This window comes from Poecilia reticulata, linkage group LG7 (assembly GCF_000633615.1).
Source record: "Poecilia reticulata strain Guanapo linkage group LG7, Guppy_female_1.0+MT, whole genome shotgun sequence".
In the NCBI taxonomy this organism is placed as follows: Eukaryota; Metazoa; Chordata; class Actinopteri; order Cyprinodontiformes; family Poeciliidae; genus Poecilia; species Poecilia reticulata.
The window spans coordinates 14755351-14782848 of record NC_024337.1 but is presented as its reverse complement, the minus strand read 5'-3'; the positions used below and the strand labels follow the sequence as shown (position 1 = coordinate 14782848).

Here is a 27498-nt window from a genome sequence, read left to right as displayed (position 1 = left end):
AAACAGAAGGAGGCGCAGCAGCGGTCAGCTCGTCTGGGTGGAGTGAACTTTAGACATGTAGTAGAGCTAATTAGCCCAACAGAGAACGTTATGGCAGAGTAGCAAACGCTCTAAAAGACAAAGAATATCCGCGGGAAAAGGAACAAGGGGCTGTGAGATGATGGGTGATGTGACTGAGGAGTCGCTGTTAAATTATTTCTTCTCTGCCGGTGGGAACTCCGGCAGAGTGAAAAATGCAGATATGCTGAAGACGTTTAAGCCCTTCATCGGCCACAGTGACCCGCAGTTACGCGGTAAGTAGACTGAATATAACATTACTAAGCTGAGACCACCGGGGTGATTACACGGCGTGATGCGGTCGCGCGGCTTGTCGGTGGAGGATGAAAGAATAGTCCGCCCGCGCGCGTCTGTCTGTCTGTCTGTCTGTCTGTCTGCCTGCTCAGGTTCAGTTTATATCTGGAAGCATTTTTGATAGACTATCACATTTATCTGTAATAGGCAGCCTTGTTACGATCTTTGCGCTGTTTCTGTCTGTAAAACCAACATCTGGTTAGCATTAAAAAGCACCCATTCACTCCCCCAACTCCTTTCAGCAGAAATTGTGTCATTTCCTTCCACGAGCTCGTTGGTTACAACATTGAGGAGCAAAATGCAGTGTCACATGAACCCCCTCCCGCCCCCCAGTCCCTCCCAGGAGCAGCTCTGAGATCATTACAAACAGCACTGATAAAATCTCTGTTTTTGTCCACGCACATATCTTAGGATTATGCAAGATCGTCCTGARTCGTTGCTAGCACTGCAGTTCTTCTCATTTTTGGACTCAAATGACTAATGGGCATTGAGTAACTCTTTGGACTTTTTCCCCCACAAACAGAAACAGTTTAAGTAATAGCATAATTTTCCCAGCTAGAAAAAAAGTTTCCAGGGTCTGGTATGACTGCAGTTGTGGGAGCCAGTGTAATGGCCATACTGACAAAAGACAGGGGAAGTGTATTCACATTGCTTGAGCTTTTTCCCATATTGTCACAGGTATATCAGTAAAGCTCAATGTGCTTTGTTGGGATTTTATCTGATGGGGTAGCATAAAGTTACACTTCACTGGGAAGTATGAGGACAGGATGCACAGCTGTTTTACATATCAAGAGACTGAAATGTTGGAATGATCATACCAGTAAGACTAAATTCACAAAAAACAAAATCCAAACACAAAGTGAGAAACTAAACACTAAAGGAATCAACTAATATGGCAACACTTTGCTAACAATAATGAACTCATAGAAAAGAAGTGAAAACAGCAGGACCCATTGAACATAACAAACAACAAGATAATGATCAAAACCAAAACAACCAAAGATTGTGACATGTCCACTAAGGTACAAGTTTGTACATATGACATAAAACTGAAACAAGTATTTGTAATAACTGTATAAAAAGGCGTGTTAGCTTTTTTCTCTAATTGTGGCAGGACACTTAGAAAAATACTGAAGATGCTTGTTTGGAAGGAGTACAAAATAATAAAAACTGTCCAAAAGTAGAAGAGAACAAGCAAAAATCCTTCCAGCTGCACAGCATCTAAAGACAGAAGGAGTAACTATCCAAACATGTAATGCCTCAACCAAAAAGAAAAATTATCAAAAGTCTGCAGAAAGATTAAATCAGAATTAATGTCACAGAGCTACTCCAACATGCTGTCACTATGAGTTGCTCAGTCCTAGAAAGTAATTCCAGTCAAATTTAAGAAAATCAGTCCACCAGCTAAATCTACTATAGAATGACTTAAAAAGATGAAAAAATGAGGAACCAAAGTGTTGTCATGCCCAAAGTCCAGACCTTAAACTGTGTGAAATTCTGTAGTGTGACCTTAAAGAAAAAGTGCTAAAATAAATGCCCGCAAACCTTCAGTGAACTGAAGCGACAGGGGAGAGAGGGTCAAAATTCCTCTGCAACGTGAGACTCGTACGTTTACACAGAGCACAACTGCTGAAGATTATGGCTGCTAAAGATGATTCTGTAATGATTTAATATGTTTTATTTCACTCTGGCAGGTTAAACCTAGAATTGAAGGATTCTTTTCTTTGTCCAAGAGTGAATTGGATAAAACAGATGGTCCAGGATGTAGTGCTTTATCAACCAAAACCAGACACATGGCGCTTAGCTCCGATTCTGCAGTGCCTAGGCACACAGGCTGAAATGAAGACATGCTGTGTTTTAACCCCCTTAAATGATTATCTAAAGTGACCTTGTGTCGGCAGCATGTACAGTCCAGATGCCGTGTCAGCAGTGCAGTTGTTGACAGAGGTTTTGAGCGCTGCCATCTGACATGGCTGTCCAATTAGAAAAAGTGCTTCCCACACATTTTAAGTCTGTCGTAGCATGTGGCTGCAGCATTTCATGTTGTAATTGTAATGATAGTGTTTTAATCATAATTAAGTCCATGCATGCATGACTGGATATAGACCCTTTAATGTGGGCGCTTTTTCATCAGCTTGCTAAAACTGGGACATGGTTTGGAAAATATGTGAAGGAGGGGGTTGTTGGATTGTTTGTGGAGACCTTTGGCTAATAAATAACTAGTTTGTGTACTGTGTTACTGCGCTGGGCAGGAGGTTCTTTTGTTAGGACAGATGTAAACAGCTGCTTCCTCTGGATTTCCTGTTGTGCGAGCTGCCCAACTGTCTCGTTGCATAGCTCCCATCAAGAAAAGGAAATGCTTCACATGTCCCAAGATGGAAGCCCCGGTTTACCACAGGCATGTAGGGAATACCTATGTTTGCAAAGTGTTCTTAGTCACACATCCTGCATAAGTCAGACATATCTGCTCTGAGAGGTAAACAAAAAGCTTCGACTGATGGGCTCTATCCCACAGTACAGATAAGCTGAGGCTTTCGAAATGACTCAGGTTTTTGCCACCGGGCTGCACACAGACTGCACCATTGTTTATGTTGAGCGGGGAGATACTTCCACTCTGTTTAGATGAAGGGTATGTGAACCCACACAGGCAGATGATATACAGTTTCTTTGCAAACTTTGTTTTGGGAAAAAAACGTCACACCATGTTTTCTCTGACACTCCTGCATGAAAACAAGTGTTAGTAATATTAGTAATAAACATGTGTGTAATATATTTCTTAGTCATTATAATTACAGCTGGATGTTTCTTAGAGAACCTTATGGAACAAACAGCACTATGAAGACCAAAGGAACACACCCAGGGTATCTGCAGGTTTCAGCAAGTCAAATTGAAGACTTGTTAAGACCTTTATAATGCCACCCTGAATGAAATTTAAGACTAAAAATCCTACAAAATATAGGGGATGGTTGTGTAGTCCTACTATAATACACTACATTTGGCTTTCTGCAGCATTAACCCCATAGTGCCAAGTTTAAATGTTTCTTTGCACAAATGCTCCTACTCTAATATGGGGTTAGCAACAAAAGTGAGCCAGTTTCGAAAACAAACATCATTCAGCCAACTGGCAATAAATTTACGGTATCCATAAATGTATCCTCTTTAAAACTGTGTCCATAAATTTTTAGGGATAAAAATTTATCCAAGAGTTTGATTAGCAGCCAGTTAGCTTCAGCTTCAATCGCCTCAACGAATGCAACGAAGATGTCTGAGTGCAACTTCAACTTTTGCCTGGCAGAAATGTCCCAAGAAAACATGCAATTAAATAGTCCTGCCATGGCAAAATTTACCATCTGTGATAAACGTCTTTAAGGCCAACTTACTTTTTTAAAAAAATAACTCAACACTTTTTAAAGCCTTACTTTTGAATGAATTTAAGATTCCCTATCATCCCAAAGCATGGCCCCCATTATGCTTTGGGATATGAAAGCCAGTCTGACATGATAGGAAGATGAACAAATACCACACTTTGAAAAGACCTGGTTTAGTCTGGTTTCATGCATTTAGCATCTTAGTGTAACAATGGTCCAAAGACCACATCTGCTGTGTATAATTTCTATCAAAAACAACTGTGTGCCACACTTTTTCAAATTTTTAATTGTGAAAGTTTTAAAACCACATATTTTCTTTCTATCTCATAATTAAGCACTGCTTTGTTTAAAAAAAAACCAACAACCCAAAAAAACAAATAACTTGCATTGCAGTTTGTGACAAAATGTAAAAATAGTAAATGGGAATACTTTCTCATGAAACTGTGTGTGCGGTATGGTTCAGCCATCAGTGCAGGTTCAAACTTTTTGACCTCTCATATTTTTTCTGCAGCTAAATACAGAGAGGAATTCAAGCTCATCATCGACCAAATCGCTGTGGTGAAGTCAGAGAATGTAAGTGAATATTTTTACCTTTTGTGGAAAAACAAACTGTTTAGGAAAAAGTTCCCCATTAGATTTGTGAGGAATGCTGACTCAGAACTGGCAACAACCGAGGAGTTAGAGGATTTAGTTTTAGGATCAGTTGTACCCTCAGTGTTTCCTCTKGAGACTGCAGCTACATTTTATATGCGTAGAAAGACTACTTTTTAGGTAATGTGTTCCTATAATGATGATTTTATGTGCTGGTCTATGAGACTAACAAGGATTTGTTATTATATGTATGCTTGATCATAAACCATTTTTATTTTTAAGTGTTTACTTTTATTTGTTTTATTCTATTGATTTTGATTCTTATTTATTACTAGTTTTATTTTTGTCTCTGGAATGGTGAATAACAGAGCCTTAGATACACATAAATCTATAACCATAGGTTTGTTTCATACCTGGCAATATCTAACTAGTTTCATTTTAATTTAAACAGATGGTTTAAACATTTACATTCCCAAAAGACAACATACAAAAAGCTAATAAGTAAAACAGCAAGTGGCACAATTTACTTGTTCAGGTCAACGTTTAGGTGCAAGTGGTTGGTTAAACTAGACCTATATGTATAATATAACTTAGACCTATAAAGCAGAATTTCTAAACATCAGAAATGTGTCACATTAGGCCATAACTTTATTTTCTCTTCAGGTGTCATCATATATGTGGAGAACGTTGTTGACATCAGCAGAAAAAGGGACTAAATGCTTTTCACAGAAGCTAGTAGGGTGTTTAGCATGTTTAGTGTTTAGTACTGCAAGTAAATATTTTTCCAATATTTTTCAGCCTTACAGTTGAGATTGATTTTGTTTACAGAGATCACAAACCTCACAAGGAGCAAGATTAAAGAAAAAATGAGGAAAATGTGGTTAAATTGCAACAGATATTGTTATTGCAACTTAACAAATTTACAGTATCATGCGACTCTAGTCTCTCATGTTTGTTCCAAACGAACCTTTAGTTGTCTGAATCCTTTATTTTTTAAAGCTGATGTTGGGTCACTGCAGTGCCAAATGGAAATGTCTGATTTGTTTATACATGAAGCATGTTTTCTTCAATTTGAACACAATTGTCAAATATTACAATTGGCTTTTGCTGTGTAATTTTTGCATTACATCAGTCACAATTCATTGTGTCTTTGCCACAACAGACAGAGCCTCTAGCAGACAAGGCTTTTCATAATCCTTTTAAAGGCTTGTTGCACTGTTTAACCTTCAGGGAGAGAAATATCTCATTCTAAAGAAGAAGTACAGAAACTTGCTGCAGGAGCGAGACACCAGACTTCATGAGACAGACGGAAACGCTCAGAGAAATCAGAGCCTGGCCAGAGTCACAGCCGCTGCGCAGTGGGAGGCGACGGACATCCTGACATCATCTCCTTCCAAGAAAGAAGAGCAGGATGAGCCAATGTCATGTGGAGAACCTGATGAAGAGGTGAGCTGTAGGCTATTGTTTAAATTAAAATGTTCAAAAATAAAATTAATGAGGTGTTCCTACGATGCAGGAGCAATACTCGGTTCTGAAATGTGCTTTAAATCTGCCATTGGTGCAGCTCTGCATGTGTCTTCTTTATGCATTTATTGTGAACAAAGCCCACATTGTTGGTGCATTCAGCCTTTCCTTTCCAGCCTGTGTCAGCCTAATGAATGAATGTTTGCATTGACAACCACTGACAGAGAAAAATGAAAAGCTAGTTTGCTGTGGTGAACCCAACTTAGCCTCCCAAAGAAGAGACAGGGTCAAAGATTGTAGGCCTTAACATAAAGACCAGATTTGTTCAACAAGGTTTCATTCACAGTTGTTCCCTGAAAGTATTTTGCATATTATTTCTGGAGTACCAACAAACTGCCATCATAAATTTGGAAGATCAAACCACCAGCGTGCTGCCGGCAAAGTGTCTTCACATGATGGTTCAAAACCAGTACTAAAGCAAACATCTGCTGGCCACACCCAGTTTCACATTAAAGAAAGAGCAAATGAAAATGATGACGTTGATCCAACTGAGTGAACACTGTCGTCACACAGCGGAACGGAGCCAACCACGCTTTTAAACTGCATGAATGTCATCTATTCTAGGCATTTAGACATGCATTTCTTTGGATGAAATCAGTAAAGTACAAAAAAATAATGCATTAGAGCTTCTCTACACTCCAGAAAGGTTCAGCATTCTGCACACAAGCTCAAATACATATCTGATATTTGGTTGAAATTGGGGGTAGGAGACCGGTGGAGCAGGAGTGTATTGTTCCTTCGGTGGTTTTTGTTTTTTTTCCTTCCTCTTTCTGTAAGTGAAGAAGCAGACACATAGGGTGTTTTCTTTAACTCTCTTCATCCTTATTCTCTCATCTATTCTTATCTTTTTTTTCTTCCTTTTTAACTTTTGCCCCACCTCTCTTCTTTCTCCTTTTCCCCTTATTTTTCTTTTCCATATTCATTGCATTTGAAATAAACCCCAAACATTTTCTAATAATTGGTTTTTCCTCCAGTTGAGTATTATAGCTAAAGCCGTAATGCTAAAGGTTGCCTCTGCAGATTCTGCTGCTTTGTATCTTGCATTGGGTCATTGTTTACTCTGAATGTTCTGTGCTCTAACGTGGGAACAGCAGGCTGGAACAGACAGTGTTCATCACTCTTCACACCCACCTTCTGCTGCCCACATCAACGATCCCTCAGCACTAAATAACGGGGAGGATGAGCTGGACAGAGATTCAACATCAAAGGTAAAAAGTAAATGGTGTTCTAACCCTCCAGATGCCAAAAACACCCACAAAAGTCGACTTTTACATGGTTATTCGCTCTGTGAAAAACATGCCGATGTGTGGTTAAAATCTGGCCTGTTTTAGCTTAGCAAAAGCTTTTGATCCCAACACTATTGTGCATTTTAGGATCAGGCAGTAATGGGGGAACATGATACACCAGGGCATAAAAATAGGATTGGTATTGCTTCAAGTGCAGTCATTAAAGTATCCAGAAAGTGCTATCAATCTGTCTGAGCCTGGTGAGGTTTCCCATCCTGGGTTCAAAAAGCCCCAGGCTTCACTGCCGGTGATGTCTTTCTGTCAGTTCTTTTAAGTTCAAGCTTTATGGTTTTATCCCTAACAGAAACCCCAAATAGATCCTCTGGTGGCTGAGTAGGCACAAGCAGAATTCATCGGGTATGGTTCTCTTCAGAGAAACTGGAGCTTGTACCAGACTGAGAGTCCAGCTTTACCTCCATGTACAATACAAGCACACTTTCAGATTATGTTTCTAACTGACATAATACAGCTAGCTGCAACTATGAACCTCACCATTAAGTTACTTTGACCACAAATCTTTTGCGCTTTCACACTATAAAGAACAAAAGGGGTATGGCCTACGACATGGAGCCCTCATCTCCGCAAAATGTGTGGGATTTCTCCTACAGGAGAAATGTAGTGCTTTGTATACATCACATTTGTTGCACATGCCTGTACTACCCTATAAAGTTCAGAGTGATTATGGCTTTATGACTACTTGCCAAGGTGGATCGGGGTATTGGTGGCTAACTTCAACCCCATTCTGGGTCGGGACCTTTTAGAACTCAGAACAAATGATCTGAAAAGAACATTACATCATTTCTTGGAAGTATTATGAGCTGACATCATCTTTCTCAAATTTCTGTACTGCAGTGCACAAGTCCAAACAGCTAACAGCTAGACTGCTTTGGTGTTGGTGGAACCAAGGATACAGTGACTTTAAAAATTACTCGTCCCTTTGGATGGTTTTCCCTTCTACTCAAATTAATCATGATTAGCAAAATTTGGCTTTTTTGGCAAATAAAATTATATTAAAAAAATTACTGTCAAATTGAAAGCTGTATTCCACAAACTAATTCAATCAAATAATTAATTAACATAAAATATTAACCCCCTTTAAATTGACTAACCTAATTCGTCAGAGGTCCAGAAAATTGGTGCTAGTAGTTTCACAATGAGTGAAAGGCAGGAAATACAATGGATTTAGCAATTTATAGGAAATCCTGGAGGACAATTTGTTTCCATTTGCACAGCTTCTCAGCTTCGGAGAAGCAAGACAATGACTTGATGCATCCAGCTAAAGCTACCCAGAATGGTTTGAAGAGAACAGGATGAATAGTCTAGAGTGGCCCAGTCAAAGCACAGACATCATTTTGATTGATAATTTGTGGCTGGACTTGAATGTCCAGAAGTGCAAGCCTGAGCTTGCAACTAAAGTTGCATCTGCTACTAATATTTATGCAATAACGTACTTAATGTTGTATATTTGTATGTAATTATATTATTTTAAGGCTGCACAGTGGCGCAGTTGGTAGAGCTGTTGCCTTGCAGCACGAAGGTTCTGGGTTCGATTCCCGGCCCTGGTCTTTCTGCATGGAGTTTGCATGTTCTCCCTGTGCATGCGTGGGTTTTCTCCGGGTACTCCGGTTTCCTCCCACAGTCCAAAAACATGACTGTCAGGTTAATTGGCCTCTCCAAATTGCCCCTAGGTGTGAGTGTGTGTGTGCATGGTTGTGTGTCCTGTGTGTCTCTGTGTTGCCCTGCGACAGACTGGTGACCTGTCCAGGGTGACCCCCGCCTCTCGCCCAGAACGTTAGCTGGAGATGGGCACCAGCAACCCTCCCGACCCCACTGAGGGACAAGGGTGAAAGAAAATGGATGGATGTATTATTTTATAGAAATCAATTTTTACTTTGACATTCAAGGATTCTCTAAAATCAATATTTTGTTGATTGATTTTTAAAAGCAACAAAGAGGGTGGTACATCCTAGAGGAGTGATTCCATTTTATAGTGCTTCTATTATTAACTTAACTTCGCTAGTCAAAAATGTAATCCATTGGTAGCTTCTGGCATCAATCTAAACATATTAGAGACAAGAAAAACCTTCACAGCCCTGAGTGATTCCTTGTTTTATCCACCAGGTGGTGCCAAGTAAATTACCCAGATCATTATACTCCAGGATGTTGTAGCAGAAAGTGAGGAGACTAAGTGTGGATAAAAACTGAATTTAAATGAAGCAGCCTGTTGTTATGCTAAGCAGCAGCGTTGGTGGAGCGCGTTAGAATGATAATAGCCATTTGTGCTCATTACTGCAAAGAGAATTGACCCACAGAAAAATAGCATGTGGCTCTCATGACCTTCACAGTGGAAACATTAAACATGCTGGACTCTTAAACTGGATTAAGTGTGTTTATGAAGAGTATGACTCACCACTGTAACTGCTTTAGGACCTGCTGTCCTCAGGCTTCAGCTCTGCTTAGACTGAGGTCACTTATATTATATAAGTTATATACATCAGCAGGAATACAACACGATTCAAATTTACTAATGAAAATATATCATTAGATGTTTTAAATGGAGTTAGAGATTTCTGTGGTCATGCACTATTTATATAAAATGATTTGTTCTACAAACACTGGTAACATTTTAAATGTGTAATTACAAAACATGCATAACTTACATCACAGCAATTTTGAACGCCACTTTTATGCATTTTTTTATTTTAAACATTTAAACTTATTTGAAAAAATACCAATTATTTATTGTGTATACTTTTTTTATATTTTGAAGTGAGAATATTATGCAAAATCAACTTTTTTGAGCTTTATATCATGTTATAGTGTCACTCTCTCATCAAGTTGTTCTACACTGCCGGTGAAAGGTTTGTCTGAAATAAATTACTAAATTACAAGTTAAAAGGGGTATGATTATATAAGTTATACTTCTTCATACTCCTTTTCAGACTCATAATCACCGATGTGATGTGTCTTCAAGAAATGTATTATGTACTTTGTGTTTGTTCTACACTGCCGGTGAAAGGTTTGTCTGAAATAAATGACTAAATTACAAGAACATACCTGGACTGTTGCCGCCTTCGTCCCGCCCCACACACACGCACACAGACACACGCACGCACGCACGCACTCTGTTCCTTTAAGGCAGGTATGTCCAAAGTCGGTCCTCTGGACACCCCTGCATGTTTTAGTTCTCTCCCTGGTGGTATAACAACCTTTTCAGCTTGTCAATGTTCCTCTTAGGCCTCAAAGGAGCCATCATTTGATCCAGGTGCGTTAAACCAGGGAGAGAACTAAAACCTGCAGGATGCCGGCCCTCCAGGACCGACTTTGGGCACCCCTGCTTTAAGCTAGCGGCAGCAGCAATTAGCAAACGCTTGGTGGAAACGCGAGTCTAATTAGCTTATCATAGAAAGTACTTCTCAGTCCAGTGCTCCTAAGAAAAGTTGTAAACAGCATAACGGAGAAACATTGCGCTGGAGGGGGAGTGTTGAAAAAGAGGTCAAATTGCAACATCAAATTTACTTTTAAGTCACATTTTATATATGTAGCATTACCATAAGGTTAAATAGTAACTTGATTATGTTAGGAAATGGCACTATGTGCCAGAAAATGCATAATGCTCCCCGTTTTAGCTAAAGTTTTTTATGAACACAATTGGTGTCAAGAAATCACCTACATATTTTACATTAAGCCTTGAAAAAGTATGATGGATTGTTTTAGTTTTGACAACCTATATCAAATAGGAGCAGAAGCTATTCTTAATAGCTGATGACAAAATTTCTCGTTTTAGGCCAGAAGCTGTTGCGGTTTTAATAAAATGGGAAAATGCTGTGAGAACATTTGAGCCCTCTCTCTCTTTCCATCCTTTCATGACTACCAGTGTTATTTTGTTTCTTCTGCCTGTTATTACTGGTCTCTACCAGAAGGGATGAAAAAAAAGTACTTGTCAGACTGGAATAGGCTGGATAAATACCGAGCCTCCACTTTTCGTGTTCAGAATGCTGACATGTGGCAGTTGGGGTGGCAGACATTAAAGGACTCACTGTTTTACCGTCATGCGTCTGTGTGATCTGAGAACAATTTGCGAGTTCCTCAAGAGTCGAGAAGAGAAGGAGAAAATTCCTATTTCCCATAAATCAGCCTAATGACAGTTTTATAAACGGCTGGCGTTTTCTCTTGAGCTCTAAATGGGTGAAAAAAACCTTTTTGCCTTCTTTTTTTCTTGTTAATTATTAATCGGGTTGTTATTTATTACCATCTACGTGTGAAAGCTTCACCTCTGTCTCGCTTTCTCATTACCTCCCTATCTGTCTGACACCCCTCTGGTCGCATCACATCAACTGGAAAACATCACAGCAGTGTGACCAGTGTGTGTGCGTGCGTGTGTGTGTGTCTGGCCCAGGACAGTTGAGCTGTGTCAGAGATCAGCTTTTTTTTGTCACAGATGGGTAATGCTCTGGTTTGTGCTTTCAGTCGGAGTCGGAGCATGACGAGGAGTCCACAGGCAGCCTGGGCTCTGCTTCTGTCGCCGTAAGTCCCTGTAATGCCTTTTCCAACATTCTTCCCTTTGCTTAATATTTACCAAGGAGGTAAAACATATTAACAGTACAGTTCACAAAGTCAAAGTTGCTCTACTTTTGTCTACATTSGGAACATTCAGAATGACCTTTTTAAGGTTTGCCTCTTGCAAATAAAGTCCACCTTGCCGGTGGTGTTGGTCCCCGTTAAACAAATACGAGGAGTAAAACTTTTGAACTCAGTGGAGCGTGATCGTGGGTGTCTCCCGCTATGTGTCAGTCGGCTCTGCCKCWTGTAGGAAATGGATTAGAGGTTTGTGGTCTCAGCATTGTCAAAAAGAGTCCCCAACAGGATGTGTGTTTGTGTTCCAGCTGGATCCTACAGAGAAAGAGTGGATCTACCACGCTGCCAGCGCTCGAGTGCCTGACCTGTCGCAGCTGCTCATGCAGGAACCCTCACTGGCAAATAAAAAGGTAGCACCTCCTCATGGCCTGGCTTCGAAAGAGCATGCAATAAATCAAAGAAATAAAACTGGGATTCTTTGTTTTGGAAGTATAAGTGTAACAAGTAGGCGTGGCAAGGTAACAAATTTTGTGATACACGACAAGCTGCAGCGATTGGTCTGACAAGAAGGCTGTATAGAAAACATTGAGGTGACAGGCCAGATTTGCAGAAAAGTTACAATGACTGGTGAAAATTGCAAGTTTGTGCAAAATTTATTTGTGACTGATAAGTGAATTTGCAATAACAGGAGGGACTGATTAGTGCATTTTAATCACATACCAGCCTAACTGTGTATTCTATGCAACATTAAATTTGGAATTTCTRCTTTMTGAYATTCTTGCTTATGTGAACCTTTTCTGACTGAAAGTGTAACGCATCTACTTTACCTTGTAGATTTACATTTATAGATTTGCGTTGTTCTGAAGTTTCAGTACATAAAGGTTTAATATATTTGATTTATGTGGTTTTTCTGGTTTTTGAGTGATTWAATGAATKAAGTAACTAAGTTCAGTTCATTGAGTGTCTTTAGGTCATTGCTTATTAAAGTCGGCACAAAATGTCCCAATAAACTGGCAGATGACTCTTTTTCCTGCCTGAACAAATTGGGYATGAAACAGATAAAATTGCAAATGTGAGAAATGCAGATGGGATGAAATAAGTATATACATCTGTTCAAAAATGAAATTAGTAAATATGTGGGATTTGATTAATTCATGGTTGTGTTTTTTTGTTTGTTTTGTTTCTTGAAACCAGGACTTCACCTCTGTGAGTATATTGAGGGATCTTTAGCCTGCTGCAGAGTTATTATCACCTCCGTTCTGGATTCTTGTTTAACCTGAAGCTTTTCACTCCCTCATTCCGACGCATAATGGCTGCTGAWTGTGACCATAACCACTGCTCTCAGGGGGTAAGTTCCATCCATAATTAAAAAAAAAAAAAGGCCTCMTCTGTTCAAGTTCACTTTCTACTGTCTTTAACACTTTTCCCCAGTCTCAAACCTGTTCTTTACTTATCCACCACCAACAGTCTTTCTCCTCAGAGCATCCAGATCACGCATTTCAAAGGTCCACTATCAAAAGGATTATGAAAGATAGCTTTTTAGCTCCTGTGGCCCCCTGACAACCTAAATCCCATTATTTGTCTCCCAGTGCGCTTAAGAGATTTGAGCTCATGTTTGTTGTCCCTCCCCTCGTGTCACAGTTCTCACACCGTCCTGTGGCCATGGCAGACCACCTTCTAAGAGTCGCCCTAAGCCTCTGCCATCTCCGCCATGGACAAGATAGCTCGGCTGCCATTGAAGTGYTGGGAGCTGGGGAGGCGGCGGGGTGCAGATTAAGGAGAGTCTTAATGCCTCACAAAGACTTTGCCCATTTAAAGATAATCTGAAAGTAATAGAGCAGGCTGGGATTAATTGTAGAACAATGCTGCATGTGTCCCTGGGAAGGTGCWAAGTCCCCCTCAGGGCTCTTTGATGTTTCAGCCCTCAACCTGACACTGCTCAGCAGAGGTGGAGATAACACAGGGAGATACCGAAAATCAAAACAGTCACCAAAACTCTCCTGAACAGAACCTGAAAACTAAGAAACAGAGCATTTGACCTGATGCTGTCACTGCTACGTTTTATAGGAAGGAGTAGCAAAATTGTCAAATAGAAAGAGCAGAATATATTGTTTTTATTTTACTTTTTGTCATGCATGTATATTCAGCTCACCTGAGTCAATACTTATAGATCCACCTACTGGGACTGGGGACTCTACCAACTCTATKGGTGTAAGAAGTTTGATTTTTGATCAAACTTCGTTGTAAAATCTCTAAAGCTCAGTCAGATCTATGACAGTGTTACTGGGGCCATTGTAGATATAAAAAATGGAGTACATTTCCACCAAAAAAACTTGAATTTTGTATTTCATCTCAGAAATCTTCTAGGGAAAAAAACAGGCAATATCTGAGCTCCAAATTTTTTTATAATTTACTCAGAATAACTCAGAAATTTTCTAGAAAAAACTTGGTTATTTCTGAGATTCAAAAGTTTAAAATATGCTAAAAACTTATTTTGAGATTAATCAAAAATTTTGTAGAAAAAAAAAAGACGATCAATTTGCCGATTCCAATTTTGACAAGTATCAATTTTTTTTTGTCTGTGAAGTCGCTAAATATATCGACAAAGGAAAGAGTATGGTGACCTTTGATAACCAAGAAAATGGAGATGAGTCCTGAATGTCAGTTTTGAAAARCTCACTTTTTTTTGGACAAAAACATTTTTGATCTGGGATGAGGTTGTTTGTCATCTGTACTAAAATGAGTGTATTTTGCAAAACTGCAATGGAAATCCATTATTCTCCTCACACGAGTTATATGATCAACAACCGAATACAGTTTTTTAATTGTGAAGAATTTTGTATCCCTTTTGATTCACATTCACAATTGTGCTCTTTTTTTGTGTTGTTCTATAAATACTTTGAAGTTTGGAGTTATTTTGTAGTAAAATGTGAAACACCTGAATGAGCATGGATATGTTTTTGGCACATTTAAGGCTTTAAGGTGGACCAACTTATCTGATCTGAATTTAGTTCTCATCAAAGTTTCACCATATTTTTCTCTTCCTCCATGTGACGCATGCCTCCGTTCCTGCTGTGACGGACTTCCTCCCACAAACAGTTTGTAAGTACATCACTTCCCCATCCATCCTCTCCATCTTTCCTCCACATCCAGACCAGACAGGTCTTTGTGCTTCTGTCGCTATGAGTCCTCTTTGGCCACCACTTTCTTCGTTGGGAGACTCAGTGCTGTCCCCTGAGTGATCCGACAGCTGGGTGGGAGTGGGAATGGGRGGAACAGGAACAGAAACGAGGGAACAAGCATCCTGTTTTGGGCCTCGTACATCATTCCTGCTCACCGGGAAGCCCAGCCAGCCGCCTGTCAAGCAGCACTTTGTACGATCTGTCTTCTGATGTGACGCTAAAGATCAGGAGATACTCCAACCACACTGCGTCTGTGTCACAATCTGAGCTTCAGATGGAGCCATACGGAAAACTAATGTTTCTGTTATTGGCTGCTGGATGAGCTTGTTGTGCATGATTGCGATCAGAGGTTGTAAAGAGAAAAAGACTCGTTCAGACAGCAATAAAAGAATCACTACTTGGCTTGTGTTTGCCRCACAGGAAAGTAAAATAAGAAAAACATCTGTGGTCTCAGTTTTTATCCCATTAAGCTGCACACAGTGCCTATAAAAAGTTCTCACCCTGCTGGATGTTTTACCACTTTTATTGCTTTTACAAATGAATCAAGAGGGTGAATAGTTTTTACATGCATGGGATCATACAATATATTTTACAGTCTATAACAATATTATCATTGGATTATGAAAACAAGCAAATTATAATTGTCCTGAAGGTTCGWACCTCAGAATGATGTTTTCTTTAATCTTAAAATTGTAATCTTAGGCTAAAGAGACAAAGACTCAATTTCAAGGCATTAAATTAAAAATACTCAAATTTCTTTTATAGCAACTGAACATAGTTACTTGATTATGCTATAAAACTCGCTCTATGTGTCTGGAAAATACCTAACACTGCCCCTTTAAATAAGTTACTGCTTTCATCTTGTTTGRTGAATAAACTGTTGAGCTGTTCCTCAGCAGCACAAGCTCAGYTAGTAACAACCAGAGGTCAAAGCTTTTCCATCCAGCCACTGTTAATATGCAATTGTGAMATGGCTGCTGTTTGATTTGCTGTGTGAAGGGTCAGATGGCAGAAGGGGTGGATGTGGTTACCGAGCTGACATTTGCACCTACACAGATTTCACCTGTTGATAGCCCATAATTACACATCTCTGAGTGTGTAGGAGACACAGGGGATCACAGCTGCGGCCCAGCAGGTGGACACGGTGAAACTCGTGTTTTCACTCTGCCTTATTGGTTCATGTGTGTTTTTATTTTCACATCCGAGCGACATTGTGTGCCGCCGTGTGGGTGTGTCTGTTGTGCGAACGGAGGCTCGGGTTTCCGTCCTCGACAACGTGTGCTGACGGTAGCGCTGTGATGTCTGGGTAGGTCTCCCCTCCCCGGGGTCACACTAACATCATCAATCTTTCCATGTGGTGACAGGCGGCCAGGCCCTCCAACTGTGGGCACAGTGCTGTGTTGTTTTGTAATTAGGCTGCGTTAGATGGCAGGAAACCTTCCCCTTTTCTTACCGCTCCTCCATGCATGGACCCCTCTCTACATACACCTGGACCTCTGACCTCTGACAGCCAATAAGAGGCATGGCAGCTTGTAAAAAGGCTACAACCGTTGTTATATGTGTAACACCTATTTTTTATTTTTTTATCCCTATTGCAAACAGACCGCTCTGCACTGGGCCGCCAAACATGGCAACGAGAACATGGCTGTTCTAATGGCTGACGCTGGAGCAGATGTCAACACTAGATCTGTAAGTAACATTTTTAAAGAGAGGTTTTAGATGGATCTCTTTAAACTTAAAGCAAATCTATTAGAGTAAATGGCTTTGTTTGAAACAAAGATTTACAGACTCTTAGTAAGTCATGTTCTACATAATACATCACAAATTTCTGTCTTTTATTGCAATTTATGTGGTAGAACAATGCAAAATAGTACATAATCACGAAGTGGAAGAAAAATTATCCATGAAATAAATTTCCGAAAAGTGTGGCATACATTGATTCACAGCCTCTATCCTTGATCAGTGGTGGGCTCTGCCATCTAAAAAGCTACTTGCGCTAACCCTAAAATTAGCAACATTAGTTCTGCTAACGCTAAATTGTTATACAAACAAGCTATTTAGTGGAAGCTAATGCTAAAGCATTAAATTTGATCGTGTTGTATCGTCATCCAAAGGATCAAATTTGTTATTACACACCTATCAACCCGGTTGCGCTTCATGAAGTGTTTCTTTGGAACAAACCTTTGACTCATAGTTTCAGTTTAGTTGTCGTTTTGTCTTGCTAACTCTGGTGCTGCTTTGCCTAATTGCCAAAGTTTGTAAAACATAAAGAAAAAAAATTCGTTCTTTAGATTAAAAAAAAAGAATTAGAGGAAGCTAAATGTGCTAAACATTTTCAAAGTTAGCAAAAACGCTAAAGCGATAAACACAAAAAATGCTCTACTCTTAGCTCATTTGTGGATTAGCGAAATTGAGGCCTCCACTGCCAGTAAGTAAATTTGTTAGACTCTAACTCTAAGGTAATAGTCAATAGTTAATTGTGTACTATAGTCCGTTTCCTGTTTTTGGAGAGCTCTCCGCTTGCATTCACATATATGCATTCGAACCGCACCAGAGGTCACTTCAACTAAACCAAGACGTAGGTTTTTAGGCCGATCAGAGTTCACTCTTTTGGTCCGCATTAGGGTTCGATTGCACATTCCCTCCTCCCAAAATGAACCAGGCTTTCAAGACAAACAAGCTGATTAAAGTGGACTTAAAGTAAAAAGACTTTCTGATTCTACAATTGCAGCAAAATGTGGTAATAAAATGAACAATTTCAATGGACGCCATATTTTTCAAATATTCCAATAACAATTTATCATTTTCCTTTTGTAGCACAACTATTTTGTATTTTGCATGGATCACATAAAAAGCAATGAATTACACGGTGGTTGTAACGTAGATATATATAAAAAAGTGAGTATTATGTTTACTTTTGCAAGGCACTGTATTCACTGTATTAGGGTGATGTTTCCTGACAGCACAACAGCCTTCAGGCTCCAAACATGCACTTAGTCACACAACCACAATAGATTCCTTGGTAAACATGCTTGATCTCCTTAAACAGTGGAACAATATAGTGAGTGTTCTGCTGAGGTCAGACTGTACAACATTAATTCCTGCTTCCCACCTCAAATAAGAAAGTCAAGTCCAGGCTAAACGGTTTCTCTACCTTCTGCTCCTCACAGCTGTTTTCTTTTACGCTTGGTCTGATTGGTCCTGCTCACTCTAAGGTTGTAGTTAATATTTTATTATCTGGAAACAGGTAAAGATAAGTGAAAGTCTGGTGTTTTGTCACTAGAACTTTTTCTCATCAAGGCAAGGCATAAGCTAAACTTGTAAACATGTATGAATAAAATCCATAATTTAATTTAAACTGGTAGTAAACTTGAGTTAGTGGAAGATTTCAACATAACAAAAACAACATTTTCTTTGCTAGTTTTATAGTTTATTGGAAGAACAAAGAGCTACAGTAGGGTGACTTAATTATTAAACATAAACAATTTTTATTACAGTTTTGACTAGATTAGTTTTCTTGCAGTAACATATCCAATACCAGAAAATCAGATGTCCAAATCTGAGCTAATTAAAACCAAAGAAAAAGTCAAAGTAAAGTAAAAGAAAGGAGATATTCTGTATTACATCAAAAATTAACAGGATGGTAAAAGATGTATATTTCCCAGTTGTATTCAGACTCATAAAGCCATAAATTCCTGGAAGGTCACAGTATCAAATAACCTAAGCTTAGATGAGATTTCTCTTTCATTTTTTTGCGTTTTTTTCAACCTCACATTGTAATTGGTCAAATTAAGTTCCAGTTTTACCTTTTTTCCCTGTAGAAATATAGATTTAAAGCAATTAATACACAGACCTTTATGTTTAAAACCTGACCATAGCTCATTCTGCTATCTACGATTTTTAAATATTCACTTCATCCTGTTTGTGCCTGTCATCTAAAATGTGTGCGCACAGTTTGTTTATTTTTGCGCTCTGTGCACCGATCTAATTGCGGCGCTCTTCTCTCTTGCAGCATGTGAGTAACCAGCCTTTCATCTGGCGGTGACGGGGATGTGCAGTACAGTAGGCCGTTTGACTTGAAAGGTTGCTGCGGTGCCCCCCTCCCCCTCTGCCCCCTCCCCTCTGTGATGTAATGCTCCTTAAAAATCCCTGTGAAGATCCAGCTGTGCAAATGGATTACAGCAGAGAGCGGTGGGGCCGCAGGAGGACGCCGCTAATAAATCATGTCATGTCATGTTAATTGTCTCCCAAAACAGAGCGCCTGTTTGCCAGCATGCAAGTCCACGGCTGTGCAATTTTCAGCGAATTACTGAGCAATTATGTTTTTATCATTATCTGGTGTTTCCATAACCTTTCCTAATTTGTATCTTTTTTTTTTTCCATGATGTTTTCATTGGATGCATTTTGACATGGGAAACTCAAGGGGGTAGGTACTAAAACCTTCCATTACTTCAGCAGAATTTCTCTCTAAAACTAAAACTTTAACCAACTCTTTGTATGCAACTGCTATGTTTACATGTTTAAAGCTTCCTTATGAACATTTTTGAGTTTTTTTTTTTTCTTCCCCTGCAGGGATACACACCTCTGCACATTGCAGCGTTGCATGGCCATCGTCACATTCTTGATCTACTCATTGGAACTTATGGTAAACGTTTAACCACACTTTAAATTGTGCAATTTTTACATTTCACTATAATGTCAGTGTTGCCTTACCAGCTGCTCGGCATCGGGTTCCAGGAAGTGTCGTTTACCTTCAGATCTCAGATTGTCGCGATAAGCCATTGGTGTAAGGTGTCAGTAAAGTAGATTATCTGCGGCCTGTCTTTCCTGACCGCTCTCTGTGTTTTGGGGATTTATTTCTCATGTTATCAGGGGCAAAAGAAAACGTCCGAGACTACAGCGGCCGACTTCCCGGCCATTATCTGAACGTCAAAGACCCTGAAGGTTCCCAGGAGGACTGCGACCTGCGTGAGTTTTTTGTTACTTTTTTCCTGCTGAACTCTTTGAATTAAAAACGGCTCTGAGTTTTCAGACTTTTAGAGATCATCTCAGGTTTTTCTTAATATTTATTTCTAAAATGTAGGAGATTTTTTTTTGTTGTATTTTTTTTTTCTTTAAACTTCAGACAAAGCTGATGGTTTTGTGAGATTTTTTTTGCCTTTGCCAGCTCACAGTGTGAGAGGAGAATCACTATCTTATAAGTCCTCATGTAAGGAAATATAAAATTTAATAATAATTTGAATAGAAGTGTGACAGAATTTTTTTTTAGATTTTGAAACCATGGCATTTTCTGTCTTGATACCAGAAATTGGTCCCTGTCTACATGATGGTATTATTTTAAATTATGTTATTTAAGATCATTTCTGTAGTTTACATTTATTTTGATTGCAAAATAAAATCAACTGTTTTAACTCTGATTTCTCAGTGTTGGAAAACTCGCTTGAATTCACTGGATTATTTGTAACCCGACGTTTAAATTCTTTAGTTTATTTAAATAAGAAGTCAACAAATGATCTTGAACTTCACCTGAAACAACAAGATAATTAAGTGAGACTAATTTAAAATAGAAAACATCTAAACTTATATCTTAGAGAACATCTAATGCTGGTTTCCATCAGTTTGAAGTTTCCAGTTTTGCAGACGCCATTTTGAGTTGATATATTTGGGATTGTTTAAGAAAATTTACAAAATAACCTCCAACACTTTGAGCAGAAGAAATTAATGTCTGGATTGAGATCAGAAAGTGAAGCCCGTAAAAACCATTATGAAGCATTTCAATAACGTCACATGCAGAATCCTGATGGATTTTAGTTTTGTTTTGATACTGTGGATCTCCATCAACTACAATCTCTCGCTTTTCTCGGTTGCAGAATTTCAGGTCGCTCAGGCCAGGGAGAGGAACAAGAACAGGAAGTTGGTGTCGTTGTTTCACTCCAAGAAGAAGTGGGGCTCAGCGGAGGAGCTGGCTCCGATAGAGGAGGAGAGGACGGCGACGCATCAGCTCGCCCTTCCTCCTTTCAGGCCCAGAAAGTTCTCCCGCTGAGGAAAAACACACATTTAACTGTCCTTATTCACACACACACACACACATGGACCAAACAGTACTGCATATAATATGAGCAGACTCATAACCTGGAAACAGTTAATAACACAACTAGAAAGCAATATGAAACACAGATGCTGCAACGTTAAGTGCAAATTTGAAAGTGCTGCTTTATTCGTATGTACATTATGCTATTTGCTGAAATATTTTGAATTTGCAAAGTTTTAATGAATGTTACTAAATGTTACTTATGATGTAAAGTGTTACAGGGTCACATCAGTTCAGGCTGCAGGATTCTCAGAGCTTTCATTTAGTGTAGTTTGGGAGAGGTTGGAGGTGAGTGGAAAACATTTAGTTACTGACCATGTTCTGGAATTTAGTTTTCTCTGCAGACACCAAGACAGACTGTCAGTGTTTTAGTTTCTTAGCGTGTCCTGAGTTCAAAATCTGATCAGGAAAACATTTTATATGTATTATTATTATTTTTTTTTTAGATAACATTTGCAGGGAATTAGTGATTGCAGAATGAATGATGAGAAAATGAACCCACGATTCTGTTACAAATGTATATTAAACAAGTTTGTTGCTATTTGAAACACTCATTAAAATTCCTAAAAAGTATGTGAACATTTTTCAAAAGATAGTATCCACTTACAGCTTTAGCTTTACAATTTTGCTAAGTTAGGAATTAATAATGTAAAAAAATAAACCTTTGGTTTCTGGTGTCACAAGGATTAAACTTGCTTTACTTTTTAATAAAAACAAAAATGTATTATTGTTAAAAGATTTGGAGCACCATTACAACCTTGAAGTGGTATAAGGAAAACTTCTTCACCAATTAAACACAAAAAGGCAAAGTGTAAAAAATTCAGTCAGACCTTACTTTAATACTTAATCTTTTTTTAAACTTTATTCTAAATATATTTTTAAAATATAGCCTTTTATTACAATATAATAAAAAAACATCCCACAAGAACAATCCTAACAAATCTGGCCTCAGGTACAAAGAGGAAAGGAAGCTAACTCTGCCCTGCTATGAGTCACCACTATAATTTCATAAACAATACATTTTCTTTGGGACAATTTTGGGGAAACTTTTCTGATCTTTCCAAATTGTTGCAAAGAAACATGTAGTTCAGAGTTTTCAAAGACAAGATTATTGAAAGTGTTGCATTTCAGTCTTTAATTTGCATGTTTAGCATTTTATGGCATTGTTGTTCTCTGTTACTTAGAATAGATTTCATAAAAATGTTTTTCAATGTTCTGTACATTAAAGTTCTTGTCAACATTTGTAAAACAAAGCAAAAAAGCACTGTTCTAATTTTCATTATTTTAATTTATTTTAAAACTGAAACACCATTTTTTTGCAGTTTGCCTTATTAATTTGTGTAATCTGAACATTGTATACTTTTTTCACCATATTTATATCATAAAAAAATATTTTTGAATTAAACTTTCTTTTATATAAAACTGATTTCTAGTGTTTCTTGACTTTGATGCATCCACATAGTTTATTTTAAACGCCTCGTGGACGGATACAATCTGCAGCAACTTCAGATTGTATTATTACTTTTTTCCCTCGTTTCTACCCAATAACCTGAGATTCCGAGCAGCTTTGATCTCATTTTAACTACCTGACTTTGTGGGCTGCAGATGGAGTAAATATGGCCCCCTCCGACCTGCCATACAGCTTTGGACTCCTAATTCCTGATTAGTAGAAAAAGGGGCAGCACTTGCTTTTGGATCTTAGATATCAGACGACACAGAGGGGAACAGAGGCAAGTGTTTTTGTGCTTCATTTTTGAAGCGGGGATGTTGGAGGGATAAGAGGGGAGTTTCTGTAATAGATACTTATCTCACTGCCCTCAAGCCCCTCAAACAAAGTCCCCCTCTGAAGAGATTAGAACCCAGGGAGGGCACATTAACTTTAATCCCATGCTTTGAGGCCTTGCACCCCCACACCAGGCCTCTGCCCCACTTATTTTAACCCTTCTGTTGTTGTGTTGGAGAATGGGGGGCTGGGGGGGGGGGTGGCACCTTGTTTCTAGTACATGTATGTGTAAATTCTGTGGTTACACATGAGGGTTGGTGTGTGTGTGTGTGTGTTTGTATGCGAGGCGGAGGGACTGTTCCAGTAGCACACTGACTCTAATGAAAAGCATTGAGGGGTGCATACTGCTGTGTAACTGATTCCCCTCTCTGAGGAGATTAGGCGCTACATTGTTGGTTCGGTTGCTCATTTCCATGAGAGCGCTGCCTCCCACCAGCGCCTGCTCAGCTTTGTTATTTTGAGTCGGGACAGCACTGGGCCCAATGTCCCGGGCTTCCTTGTTGCTATTGTTTTACAAATGGCCAAAATGTAGATGTCACGTCACAGATGCTCAATAACCTCATTAGCTACTCTCTGTGAGGCTTTTGACGGAAAATGATGGATGGATGAACTTCACTTTGTTCACGGGATTCAGGTACGGTAACATGAATCTGATAATGTTCTGTGAACTTACATAACAAACTTTGGGTTGTGTAAAGCGCACAATTTCTACTCAGAAGTCCGAATGTCAAAGTTTCAAAATGAACTGGAAGTCGTATTAAAGTTGGAGTTAACTTGGAGTCCTGGACCAATCCTGACTGGTGGTGAAACTATTAATCATGACCAATCATAATTATCAACTAATTTAGTAATTGAGTTGAGACAAAAAAATTACTGAAATAACAGTATATTCAGTGTAGTAGTTAAGCCAAACTGTACAAAACATAAATACATTTTGCATTTAAGATTAAAAAAAAAAAGTTACACCCAGAATTAATCAAGTGGCATAGAGTTCACTTCACATGGTTCATATTCTGTGTAAGAAAATTAATTGTTTAGTCCAAAAAATAACTAACAGATCAGCCCTACACTGCACTGATGTTAAATAAAGCAGAAAGAGCTCCAGATGCATCATTCGCTAGAAATACTGTTTTTATTTAGAAAAGGAATGTCTTAAGATTGTTTGCTAATAACTAATTGTGTCATCCAGGACATGTTCCTCTGAGCTGTCAGCATGTCATGACAGTCTTCAGTCAGAGGGCTCTTCAGATTTGTCGCAAGACTGACTGCTACCAGAGATTCTTGCCCTGATAAATAAAGTAACTTTGAATTAAATTACATCTGAAGAGGAATCAGACCGGACATATTTGCAACAAAATCCTACAACTGCTTAGAGAAGCAGGGAGCTAACAAGCTGATCTGCAGTGACAAACGCACCAGGGGGATCCGCACTGACCGGGGCTACAGGAATCAAGCTGTGGAGCCCTGTGTAGGGGCCCCACCAGGCGGGGCCCCACACTAAAGGCAGCAGCACCAGCTGTCACAGCGGCCCTTCCAGTTCAAACCAACGCTGGCTGTCACTCACCCAGCGGAGGGCCGTCAATCAGCCTGCACGCAGGAGGGAGCTGGGAGGCGGGCCGCTGGCCGCTGGCCGGCCTTAAACAAAGACATACTTACATCTCAGTACCTCCACTATTTTCAAAGAATGATAGAGTGGCCCTGATAAGAGTAATGACAAAGGATAAAGAGTGGAAGGGGGCCTGAAACGAGGGGGGTCAGATAGTAAAGAGGTGGGAGAGCTTGATAACATTCACACTTTGCTTACATCTCCCATTTGTGTCGGTAACCCCAGGAAAATCCTATTAGGCAGGAACAAGGGAGCTGCATGGAGAGCAGCATGTAATTACAGAGAACTGAGTCAGATGCTTCTCAGTGGAGAAATTCTCCCCAAATGTACATTTTCTTCCAGGTTTTTATGATTTAACACAATGCAGTTTGGTTATTAGTTCTAAATATGTTGTATATGTTACAGATTAATCACACAGGCAATAATAATTTCCCTGTGTTTATTTCTGGTTTTTATGAGAGCTATTCATGAAAAAACAACATTTGGTTTTATAGAAAATAAGAAAATTGCTGAAGACCAAATAGAAAAGGGTTTTTAAAATACAGAAATATTGGTCTGCTCAAAAATAATCTACATATGTTTTACAATATGTGAACTCAGTATTTGGTTTTGGACCCTGTTGCAAAAATCACTGCATCAGTGCAATATAGCTGCATAGCTGTATAGCTCTAGTGTTTAAACTTGAAGCGTTGTCAACAGTTATTTCTGTTGTTACATTAAACTTTCTATTAAAGATCTTGGATGCAGCACCCTACAAACATCCAGCTTTTTTTATATCACCACCCTGATAATTACTTTCTGGTGGACAATCATCAAGTCATCTTTGACACTGAATCATCAAAATTGCACTCATTGCAATAAATCTATAAAATACAACAGCTCTACGTTTGAATTGAACTATGTCAGATCAGAATTGCTTAATCCTGTCCCATCCTGCAGATAAGATGTCATGTTGCTTTGATTTAGCATCAAGTCCCACAAAAATAAACTAACAAGCAAAATGTGTCAAAGACGGTGTGGATTCACTGCCGGCTTTTGTTGTCTCATTCACACCCATCTATGAGCTATTCTAATTGCATGTTTAGTTCCTTTTGTCAGCCTGCAGGTAGGGGAGGCCTTCAACTGAGCTCACACACCTTCAGCTATTGTCTTTATCTGTTTGCCAGATCGCTCGCACTGTCATCCAGCATTTTATCCAGAAGCACAGCTCTTTGTTTGGTCCATCAGAACATGGAATCTGCAGAGGATTTGCAGATAAAGAAAGACTCGGAAAGCGCAGTTTCAACACAGAGCGCCGGCTTACAGGTTCCCAGAGATAAAGCTAATTTCATCCTCTTTGCTATCTCGTATAGGATCTCTTCAGTCACTGAAGGCAGTCGTCTTCCATTTGGCCACTTTTTCCTCTCCTGTAAACGACCAACATCCCAACAGCAAACAGGTCAGTCGAAACCTGTCCGAGCAGGACCAACACCTGCATTGTGGCAGAGCTGGCAAAAGAGGAAGAGAATGAAAGAAGTTCTACAAGAAGGACAAAAGCTGCAGCCCTGAGCTGTTTGGATTGGCAGATGAAGATTAGCAATGCCATAAGCCTTCTTTCTCTTTGCTCTCTGGTCAAACCCATTGTTGCTCTTGTACAAATTTGCTTTGGGCTATGTGGACCCCACCCTAATAAATTCCTCCCCTCCCTTCACCTTTACCACTTTTTTCCCTGTTGCTACCACAGCAGCTCTTCCTCCTTGCGTCACAACCTTACCTTCCTGTTTGGTCTGTGAGACGTCAGAGAAACGAAAAACAAATTGGAGAATCTGAAACTACAAGCCAAAAAAAAAACACAATATGAACGGGTCATCACGAGGAGCTGGAGCTTGATCAAAATCCACTTTTTCCATTTTAATAAAAACTTTTGCATGAAAAATCTGTGAAATGTTTTAGCTGAGTCGGTTTTAGCTGAGTCAGCTATATCCCTTCTTCACTTTTTCTTCATGAATATAAATTAACGTAATTTTTTAGGCTTTCATTTAACACTAATATCTAGACATAAAAAAATTCCTAAATGATGCCTAAACAGATTTAAACGCAGAACTACTTTGTTCAGATTAACGTTTAAGACAATTTATACAGAACTTGTCCTTTTAATGAAGTATAGTGTTTAAAAAAGCACACATAATAAAGCAGGTAATTGGTATTGGACATATTTACATAAATACATGCAGTCAATACTTTATGAAAAGGCTTTTTTTTTTGCCATACAAAATCAAGTTTAATGATATTCTGGAAAAAAAGATAGATTTTTTGAGCTGCTTCAGTCTCTTTCAAATTACTACACAAACTTTCTTTACTTTCTTTCAGTAAAACCAACATGTGTAACATTTGTTTTTACTTTTTACAGCAGAAGCTTTTTCAGGGAACCTAATAATAAAATAAACAATGAAAAACTGATTCAATTGATACAGCTGAATACAATCTAATTCAGTCCAATTTTTATACAACCTTTACCAGTTAATCAGGAAATCAGCAGACAGAATTCAGCCTTTAGGGCAATCAGAAGAGAAATATCTCACCTTTAWCTGGATTGAACTTTCAGCGCCAAAACACAACAAATTAACTAGAAATCAAGACATTAAGCAGAAATCAAGACATTAAGCAGTTATTTCTCAGGTGACTTTTTAGGTTATGAAGTTAAAAAGTGGCTCCTTGCSTCTGAAATGTTACACCATCAAAGCACAGTAAGCAATCACAGCTTCTTTGGAATGTGACAGTTATTCTGCAGACATGAAAAAGGAAACATCAAGGGTTTCTGACTTCAGAAACGAACTGCACTTTAAATAGACGCACTGTGCATTAAAGTTCTCAAAGTTTAGGAGCTCAGCAGACAGAAATCCTCTTAAAGGCAACAAAAAAAAAAAAGAAAATCATTTATTTACTTAATTTAAAGCCTGTTCCTGATGAGTAAAACCAAAATATTAAGGTGATAATAAATAGATAATTGGGACTATTTTCTATTTGAACTATTTATGTTGTCAAATTGGAATCTCTATTCATTTTCAATCAGAATAAAAAAAATATATTTATGACTGTAAAACTGCTAGTTTTTAAGCTAACTGACTGAGATAACATCACGGTGTTTATGTATTTTCT

General features: G+C 38.9%; 1 protein-coding gene across 4 annotated transcripts; it reads left to right on the top strand.

Moving 5' to 3' along the window:
• LOC103467840 (ankyrin repeat domain-containing protein SOWAHB) lies at positions 1-21415 on the top strand. 4 transcript variants are annotated; one of them, XM_017305927.1, is made up of 14 exons: positions 1-293; positions 4231-4292; positions 5541-5756; positions 6929-7042; positions 11591-11647; positions 12007-12108; positions 12893-12904; positions 14798-14800; positions 16483-16569; positions 18893-18895; positions 19304-19306; positions 19453-19525; positions 19753-19848; positions 20751-21415. In XM_017305927.1, exons 1-14 carry the CDS (start codon positions 158-160, stop codon positions 20921-20923), a joined length of 1137 nt encoding a protein of 378 aa, XP_017161416.1. In that variant the 5' UTR covers positions 1-157; the 3' UTR covers positions 20924-21415. The 4 variants fall into 4 exon arrangements, with proteins under 4 accessions (XP_017161416.1, XP_008412770.1, XP_008412768.1 ...); XM_008414546.2 differs by having other exon boundaries at positions 2-293; positions 6926-7042; XM_008414548.2 differs by lacking the exon at positions 6929-7042.
• Positions 21416-27498: the final 6083 nt, after the last annotated feature.

Excerpts from the sequence above, each read along its gene's own strand:
- LOC103467840 (XM_008414546.2), top strand. The coding sequence starts at position 158 with ATGATGGGTGATGTGACTGAGGAGTCGCTGTTAAATTATTTCTTCTCT. Across the intron at positions 7,043-11,590 it reads ACAGAGATTCAACATCAAAG|TCGGAGTCGGAGCATGACGA; the intron begins GTAAAAAGTAAA and ends TTGTGCTTTCAG. Across the intron at positions 11,648-12,006 it reads TGGGCTCTGCTTCTGTCGCC|CTGGATCCTACAGAGAAAGA; the intron begins GTAAGTCCCTGT and ends TTTGTGTTCCAG.